Below are 9193 nucleotides of genomic sequence, written 5' to 3' on the forward strand. Positions count from 1 at the left end.
GATTTACGACCCGCTGCTCTGGGCATCTGAATTCAGGAGATTATTCAGAATAAAACCAAAGAGAGAAAGGAGGTCTGATTAAATTTGAGATGTGGTTAATCTTCCACACATGCACCTGCTGACAGAAAGCAGAGTTTTATGACATCAGAGAGGGACAAAGAGAGCAGTGTGCAGCGGGGAGGCAGTGAAGGTTAATTGGGCAGGTGAGGAACTCGAGAAGGAGGCGGCCGGCTGGGGGAACATTTGATACGCACACAGGTTGGAAACTCAAGCATCCTTCAGTGCATCCACCCCTGAGTATATAAGAGAGAGGCAGCTGTCAGCGGCACCACAAAGTCTTATCTCTCCATCTGCTGCTGCTGCTGCTCTGTCTGGACGCTTAGCAACGCTCTGCACACAGCGGTGAGTCCAGGTGTGCTACCTGCTGAGGAGGCATTGACTTTCATTCCTTTATTTGTTATTTTTGCAAGTGTTATGCATGCTTATGATTGTCTGAACTTCTTTTTAAGCTAAAAACGGAATGGTTGCAACTAAATTACCAAAGCTATCTACTGAAGGGACAAAGGAATGGATTATTGAATTGATAAAAAAAGTGTTTTTAATGCTCACTAATCCTTTATTTCTATAAGACATTCCTGTAAAGGATAAACAGACTAGATTATACTTCCTCAATTTAAGCTAATGTGATGGGGGAAAAGCATATTATTAATATAATGAGAAACTTTCTCAAAATAACAGCTTAATATCTCAAATAATATATGTTATTTTGTGAAAAGTTACTTATTGTTTTGCGATACTGCGTCATTATTTGAGATAATAATTCATTATTTCGATAATTTCCCTCATTTTGAACACTTTTTGAATTACTACGTTTTGATCTTTTTAGCCACCATATCTTTGAACTCTTAAGTATTTGAGTGACTGTACTCAAATGATTGCAGAGTTTGCAGGTTGCATGACATTTCAAGGTTCAAGGATTTTTATTTTGTCATCCGAACCTACAGTGTAGTTATGCCGATGAAAATCTTAGGTCACAGGCTTCTCCAACAGTGCAACACAATAACAGATAAACAGAGAAATATAGTGCGAGTAAATAGTAAATACAAAAATAAAAATAGTTTTAAAAAGGGAAGAAAATAGATAAATAATTCCTAAGTAGCAGATGAATGTTGTACAGTTTAATTTTTTGTTCAAGAAAGAGCAGTGTATAATAGTTTGAAGAGCAGGAGAGGATGTTTCAACACTCTCTGATTCTATGTGTATTCATTTGTAAATATTGTACTTGTGCAAACATATTTCATGAGAAGGGACCAAATGATAATGACACTGTCAGGGTTTTGAATTTGTTTCCATATAATAGAATATAAGCTCACCCCCACCTTCCCACCCAAATCATTTTCATACAGTCCCCAAGTGCCAATTTTCCTGCACAGCCTTGCAAATCCAATTAAGCGGAGCAAATAACATCAGTAATTATGAGGCGCCAGGGGAACTCCAACCAGGAAGCCTAATGAATCACACATAGCACATAACGTAATTATTATGACTTTATGAAAAGGAAAACACACTGGTAGCAAAGAGTATATTCTTTAAACATGTGAGCTGTATTTTTACTTAATTCCGTTCTCCTTTTTCTGGAAACTTCAGCATTTTTGGCAAAACCACTATGACTGCAGTTAAAAGGATCATGATATTAACCTAGGTCTGCAAGAGTGTGTGTGTGTGTGTGTGTGTGTGTGTGTGTGTGTGTGTGTGTGTGTGTGTGTGTGTGTGTGTGTGTGTGTGTGTGTGTGTGTGTGTGTGTGTGTGAATAATTTACAGAGCTTTTCTTTGACCCTTCAGGACCAACATGTCGCTCACCTCCATTCTTTCGGCTGAGGCCATTGAAAACGCTATCAAGGACTGTCAAGGTATCTCCTCTCTCTCTCTCTCTCTCTCTCTCACACATACACACACACACACACACACACACACACACACACACACACACACACACACACACACACACACACACACACACACACACATACACACACACACACACACTGCACACACACACACAACAAACACAACACACACACACACAACACACACAACACACACACAAGTTACAACACACACAACAACACACACACACACACACACACACACACACACTGCACATACACACACACACACACACACACACACACACACACACACACACACACACACACACACACACACACACACACACAACACACACACAACACACACACACACACACACTGCCTGCCTGCCTTACCCATTTTTTAAGCCACTTATTATTCATAGATGTGCCATGCGCAAGCAAATTATGCTGAATCCACAACTTCAGAATTAAGATAATAGCTTTATCTTTAACTTACTAAAGCCAAACTTAATTATAATAAAATGCACAATAATTCCCAACCACAAGTGATTAATCAACCTACTTCTAATCGGAGTCAAGAGTGAGATCTTAGAAACACTCTCCGATATTATTATCTTGGCTGTATTGTTCTCATATTGTACATTATCTTCTCCACTAAAGCCATCGAAAGCTTAGACTGCATTTCCAAGGGGTTTCAATCTCCTGTCTCCTGGATTTAAAAGATAAAAACACAGCTAGAAAATCTCCCACCTGGACTGCAGCCATGTGTTTAATCTCTATATCAGCTTCCACCCTGCGGAACCTCATGGGTCAGCTATTTTTTTTTTTTAAGTCTAGGGTTGTGTTTGACTTTGTGTTTTGCAGCTCCGGAGTCATTCTGCTACAAAAAGTTCTTCAAGCTGTGTGGCCTGTCCTCAAAGACGCCCCAGGAAGTCAAAGATGTCTTCCAGATTCTCGACGAGGACAACAGCGGCTTCATCGAGGAGTCTGAGCTCAAGTGTGTGAAACATAGATTTGGGATGTATGATGATGATGTAATACACTAACCATTGATTACCTTCTGATTATGTAATGTATTGGTGCCTTAATTCACAAAAATGCACTGGAAAGAATCATATATCTTCCTCTATCCAAAAGGTTTCTTCAACTAACATCATTTACCGGTAAAATAATTTACACTGAGTTCCTGACTTAGACCCTACTTCCTCAGGAAATGTGTGTGTGTGACAGAAGGAAGGATTTAGTACATGACGTCACACAGTGGTATGATTGGGATGGCACCATTAAGCTGTCCACAATGAGCAAAGCTTGTTATTGCCTTAGTGTTATGTTATTCAACCTTAAAGGACGACACAAGCCGTGCATTTAGGAATAAGGTGGCATGATATGGGATATGGGTAATGATAAGGATATCGTTTTATCGATAATTGTTTTTCTTTAATTAAATAAAATAAAAGTAATTTCAAACCATCTTTTATCAAACAATTTTAACTGAACACAAGAGGCACACCAGAAAAGGTCTATTGTCTACTAATACTTTCTGTCAACTTACTCAAAATGTGTGTGTGTGTGTGTGTGTGTGTGTGTGTGTGTGTGTGTGTGTGTGTGTGTGTGTGTGTGTGTGTGTGTGTGAGTAGGTTCTTCTTGCAGCGGTTTGTCCCCGAGGCGCGGACACTGAGCGAGGCAGAAACCAAGACCTTCATCTCAGCAGCTGATGATGACAGTGACGGCAGAATTGGAGCAGAGGGTCGGTGTCTGATTTCTCAGATTGCATTCAGACAAACTCATGATGCAGGCAGGAGTTATCGCATTAGTTGGAATTGTTTGTTTAAGTCAAACAGAGACAGCTTTTTTGAATGCAGCTTAGAGCACTTGTTACCTGGACATTATGAGATACATCTGTCTAAATGTTATGATTTACTTCGTTCACATTAACGAAACATGCTAGAAAGCATTGCATTCATTTGATCCTTTACTTTTAACTCTTGAAATAAAATCGGGTGAGAATTTACATGCGTTTAAAAACTAAAGGCAACATTTAAGGCTTCACTTTACTGCGGCACCTGGGTTCAAATGTAGGAGAACTGTGTGTTTTGGGGGAACAGAAAACATGCATATAAGTTTAGTATAGCTAGTCTTTTGTTAGATGAAATACAATGAGACTTTGGACATCTTGAATCATTCCTGATGCGAACAACTTTTTGGATTGAACGTTAACACTGTGTACTGTTTGCTAACAGAAAGACTGACCAAGAATAACAGGCATAACTTGTCTGCATTAGCATTGCTTATCATGATCAGTTTAAGTACGTGCGCATCCGTAATAGCAGCTAGTGTTTGTGATCTGATTAAATCTTCATTATAAGATGCGTTAGACTTTTAAACTATAGGTTTATAGACATACTGTTGTTTGTACTGTAGCATTGTTACTTTGGAGCTCAGAGATACAACTCTTATTTCTTTCTTTAACGTTTGTTACCAACAGTGAGTACTTAAAATGTTTTTTCCAATCCTACAGTTACCAACAAAATCTGAGTTTAGCTTTCTTACATAATAGGATAAAGGATTTGGACAATCCAAAAATGTGGACCATTGCATTCAGTGATTATTTGTGCATGTGATTAACATTAAGGTCCGTTTTAACATGCCTTTCTTCCTGTAGAGTTCCAGACCATGGTGCAGTCCTGAGTTTTTCCCATGAAAACAGCTCAAGCCTTCAGGTCTGCAGCCCTCTCCTCGCCTCTGGAGTCTAAAGATCCTCCACTCCCAGTGATTTATTTTGTTTTCTACTAACTTATGTGTGGCCTAATTGTTTTTCCAGACACTGTGTCCAGTTAAAGACAACAGACTGTCAATGTGTCTTTTTCCACTTGGAAAACACTGTGCACACCCCACCTCTGTCAATGAATGAGATGAATAAACGTGTGGAAACACAGATCACTTCTTTGTGTTCACTTCTTCTTGGTTAAACAGGTTAACATTATTAAAACCTCACTCATATAATACGCCATTAACGTGCAAAAAGAATGCATGAATGTACTTAAATAGTAGCTGATTCCTCAAAAGCATAACCCATAAAAGTGAGAGCAGGGAATAAAAGCATCACAGGAGTTTTTGTTGCATTTCTAAATAACACATATCAAAGAAAATGCTTCAGTGCAAGATGCTGCAAACTAGGTACATTGTGGTATAATTTGAAACAAGGAAATACAAAAAAATGACCAGGTCCTTCCAAAAGTATAGTATTCTTGATTTGTTAACTAATCCAACCAAACAGCACAGCACACAATAGAGGAGTTGTACGAGGATGTAATCAAACGCAAGATCAAACAAGAGAAGGCCCAGGACTAAGTTTTATTGAGACAAAGCAAATGTTTAGCTTGGTTACGATTGATAGGGGTTAATAGCGTCACTGTAATCCAGAGTTTAACGTGAGTACTTTAACCTCTTTGCAAACAAGAGCATGAACAACTCCCAATACTTAGAAGCTTAAACCAAACATTAGTGTATGAAACCACATCCTTGACTACTGTTTTATTTCATAAAATGTAAGGTTATAAAACAGTGGTCTCATGTAGCCAAAGCACAATATTATGTGAATATGGCTGTATCTAAGAAACAGCAAAGAGTAAAATCAAAAAGTTGGTATCTATAAACTCATAACATGAATGTCAAATATGCACACATGCTGAGTAAACACATAAAAACCAAAATCATATGAAAGATATATCAAACACAATTGTAACTTTTTTAAATGTTCCCATAATATCTTCCTGACTTTTAATCTTGATTAAAAAGTGTGATTTTTGTTGTGATGTGAAAATATCAAACGTCATACTGTTGGATACATTCCCAAAGTATGTCCATAGAGTACAATACTTTAGTTTAGACCAATCACAACAAATGTTGTAGGATTTTTTTATATCAAGCTAAATGATTTTGGCGAAATAGATAACACATAATTAATTTGACTTTCTCCCTAGACTCAAAACAACATTATGAATTCACTGATATGAAGTAGGAACCTTTATTTGTCTTTATTTGGTACACGGACAGTACAATATGTGACACCGCGCTGTCAAAAGCAGGAAGTTAAGAATGTAAATTATAATGCGGCATCTCCTCTCATTGATCTCATTTACTCATTATTTATTATAATTAACACAATCTCTAAACACAAGGATATGCAGGTGTTGGGTCTTGGCTCTGTGAGGTGAGTGCTACCTTCGTGTTCTTTCTGTCACTCAGTTTTCCCCCAACGGAAAACACAACTCAATGTTAGCATTGAAGCTAAGCGGCTAACTAGCTGCTCAACGGTCAAATTGCCATAACAACTGTCGTTAACTGGCTTTTTAACGGTTACTGTTAACTGGTTGTACTTGTTAACATACAGAAACAACGCTATGTGTTTGTAAAAGCAAAGAAATACAGTAATTTGTTGTTAGATCAAGTCTGACATGTTACCTGCATCACAACAGCTCCATTCGCAACATCAGACAAGGACAAATAATAAGACACGATACAAGGAAAACAAACATTTAACATAACATCACTTAACTTATTAAAGTCGTAATTTAAAAAACAGCAAGTGTGTAAAGAGGTGTTTCTCCTCTTCAGGGTTTAGTTTAGCGCGCACATACTTCACAGGCTTAACCAGAGCAGTCACGGTGTTGTTTACAATGAGTGTAAACAACAGCAATGACAGAACATAAAACGGCTAGCAGACTAAAACATGTATTTGATGCAGAGGTACAACGTATTGAATTGTGGTTATTCAGATACTGTACCAAAGGGAAGATAAACATACGTAAGCTTTTCCTTATATATCTTATGGCTGCTAGCTTACTTACAAGTTAAACTTTTAACAATAAAATATATTCAAAACCTTAATAACTTGTTGTAGTTAGGGTACCTAATGCTGTGGATCAGCAAAACATTAAAATACTTCCCAGGTAGTAATGTATTTTTAAGGCAGCCTTGGTGCATTTTACTCGAAAAAAATTGCATTACATTTACAGTTGATTTAACCTACAGCTAATGCAGTCTATTACAACAGCCCTGCAATAATAACTCCTTCTTACATGAAGCTTATGCATAGTTTTTGTTTTACATTCAACTTTACGTCTTCCTTTGAATAATAATAATAATGGGTTTCATTTATAAAGCACTTCAAATCGAGAAGTGCTACAAGCAGTGAGCATGAACAGTATAAAAACAGTACACAACACGGTAGAATCAATAAATAGCAATAAAAAACAAACAATAAAATAAAAATAAAAGGGTGGTAATAGATAAAAGGTCTAGGGAAAGGCTCTGTTCAACAGATGGGTTTTGAGGCCTTTTTTAAAAAGCTCCCACGGTCTGTGGTGCTCTCATGCGGTCGGGGAGAGCGTTCCACAGACTGGGAGCCGCCGAGCAGAAGGCCCGGTCTCCCATAGTACGGAGCTTAGTCCTGGGGGGTTTGAGGAGGTTGGAGTTGCTGGAGCGGGTGGTCCGCAAGGAGGTATGGGGGGTGAGGAGTTCCTTGAGGTAGGGAGGGGTAGTCCCATGGATACACTGGTGGGTGAGGATGGAGACCTTGAATTCGCAATAAGGATGGGGGTGATGTGATCATATTTGCGCACCCTCATCAAATCAATCTTTGAGGCCATAATGTGACGCAGATTTATTGTTTTGCCCTATACTGACAATTATCAATCGTATTAAGAGCATGTAGACTTTATCAGAAACACTTTACAGTTTTTTAGACTGCCTTAGTTTTGCGTAGGACCCTAGGTGCACAAAAATGCTCTGAAGAATATGATTTATGTTTTCGTCTTATGCATGGCTCTGGAAACACCAATTCTCCTTTTCAGGAATTCTGCCTGTACCAAATCCAGATCTGCAGATAAAACAATAGCTGGATAACTGATTTTTGGGGTTAATAATCTTAATCCTATAATCCAAAAACAATCCTGTTAGTAGTAGTTTATTATTATCGTCCAGCTCTGTCCTGTTACAGTATGTGATGTCATTTCTCTTCACTCTGCAGGCACACGGCATGCTAAGCAAACAGTCTTTGGAGCAAAGGAAATCCAGACACAAGTCCCACTAATGTTGATGATTAGGTAAAGCGTGATTGTGATGATGCAACGCTGACATAGAGGGCTTTATCTGTGTATCAGTGTCTGTCAGCTGTCTCTCTGTGTCGTTACAGTCCCAGGATGGCCTCAGGAATGCAAGAGAAACAGTTCACGGCATCTCTGCTCAATTTCTTCGTTTACAACCCAACATTTGGACCACGGGAAGGAGAGGTGATACAGAAATGCTCAGCACATGTTTTACACCTGTATCTGTTTACTCGGGTTATACTCGGGTAATTCAAGGTTGCATTCTTGTGTTTTCAAGGAAGAGAAGAAGATCTTGTTTTACCACCCGAGTGAAGTGGAGAAAAACGAAAAGATCCGTAATGTGGGTCTTTGTGAAGCCATCGTACAGTTCACAAGGTGAGTTCAGTACTCTAAACAGAAGCAGAGCCTTAAAGCCACAGCAGCATCTCCCATGACATTATACTGACTGAGTGCCTTCTGGTGTGTTTATTTATCCCTTTGGCGTCATATTAAGACTTGCCATTAGGGATGTCCCGATCACCTTTTTTTGCTCCCGATCCGATTCCGATCTTTTGATTTTGACAATTTGCCGATACCGATTTTTCCCGATCCGATCTTTATGCAATGCATTAAGAGAAAAAAAAGCATTCAAGTTGTCCCTTAAGGTTATTTTTTTTATTTAAATTGGATATTCTATCCAACATGGATATAGCTTCTTTCTTTCACAGCAGCATTGGATCAGTTCAGTTGTGCAGCATTGGATCAAAACAAAATAAAGCTTATCAGTACTCGTTAGCTTACTGCTACAATTAGACACTGCGCCCTGCCCACTCTGTTGCCAGATTTGAGAGAAATAGGTCTATGAAAACAAGCCCCAAAGAAGCAACACATACATGATGTTGTGTAATTTGAAACCAAAACTAAGGCCTCAGGATGACTTTAAGACTTGAACATGGACATTTTTGTTTTGTAACATTGAATACAAAATAAAAATAAAGTATTTAAAAAAAAAAAACTTTTTAAATCCCGATTCCCGATTTTTTTCCTCCCGATTCCGATCTTTTGAAAATCACGTGATCGGCTCCGATCCCCGATCACGTGATCGGATCGGGACATCTCTACCAAAAAGCAATGCAATTTCTCCAGGATTTAGGAAAATAGCTGGAAATAAGGTTTTTGGTTGAGACACATTGAAGAGACGGATCACGAGAAA

General features: G+C 38.5%; 2 protein-coding genes across 2 annotated transcripts; both read left to right on the forward strand.

Moving 5' to 3' along the window:
* Positions 1 to 213: 213 nt before the first annotated feature.
* On the forward strand, positions 214 to 4831 carry pvalb9 (parvalbumin 9). The gene is made up of 5 exons (XM_010789080.1): positions 214 to 402; positions 1843 to 1910; positions 2756 to 2888; positions 3529 to 3638; positions 4554 to 4831. The coding sequence occupies exons 2-5, from the start codon at positions 1850 to 1852 to the stop codon at positions 4577 to 4579; spliced, it is 330 nt and encodes a 109-aa protein (XP_010787382.1). The 5' UTR covers positions 214 to 402; positions 1843 to 1849; the 3' UTR covers positions 4580 to 4831.
* Positions 4832 to 5957: 1126 nt separating this feature from the next.
* On the forward strand, positions 5958 to 8413 carry LOC104960936 (vacuolar fusion protein CCZ1 homolog). The gene is made up of 3 exons (XM_010789128.1): positions 5958 to 6104; positions 8088 to 8184; positions 8279 to 8413. The coding sequence occupies exons 1-3, from the start codon at positions 6076 to 6078 to the stop codon at positions 8378 to 8380; spliced, it is 228 nt and encodes a 75-aa protein (XP_010787430.1). The 5' UTR covers positions 5958 to 6075; the 3' UTR covers positions 8381 to 8413.
* The last annotated feature ends 780 nt before the right edge of the window (positions 8414 to 9193 follow it).

Source organism: Notothenia coriiceps, unplaced genomic scaffold, assembly GCF_000735185.1.
Source record: "Notothenia coriiceps isolate Sejong01 unplaced genomic scaffold, NC01 NC01_scaffold00032523, whole genome shotgun sequence".
In the NCBI taxonomy this organism is placed as follows: Eukaryota; Metazoa; Chordata; class Actinopteri; order Perciformes; family Nototheniidae; genus Notothenia; species Notothenia coriiceps.

Bases quoted from the DNA above. Each gene is read 5' to 3' on its own strand.
- pvalb9 (XM_010789080.1), top strand. From the start codon at position 1,850: ATGTCGCTCACCTCCATTCTTTCGGCTGAGGCCATTGAAAACGCTATC. The intron at 1,911-2,755 runs GTATCTCCTCTC...TGTGTTTTGCAG, and splicing joins CGCTATCAAGGACTGTCAAG to CTCCGGAGTCATTCTGCTAC. The intron at 3,639-4,553 runs GTCGGTGTCTGA...TTCTTCCTGTAG, and splicing joins CGGCAGAATTGGAGCAGAGG to AGTTCCAGACCATGGTGCAG.
- LOC104960936 (XM_010789128.1), top strand. From the start codon at position 6,076: ATGCAGGTGTTGGGTCTTGGCTCTGTGAG. The intron at 6,105-8,087 runs GTGAGTGCTACC...GTGTCGTTACAG, and splicing joins TTGGGTCTTGGCTCTGTGAG to TCCCAGGATGGCCTCAGGAA. The intron at 8,185-8,278 runs GTGATACAGAAA...TGTGTTTTCAAG, and splicing joins TTGGACCACGGGAAGGAGAG to GAAGAGAAGAAGATCTTGTT.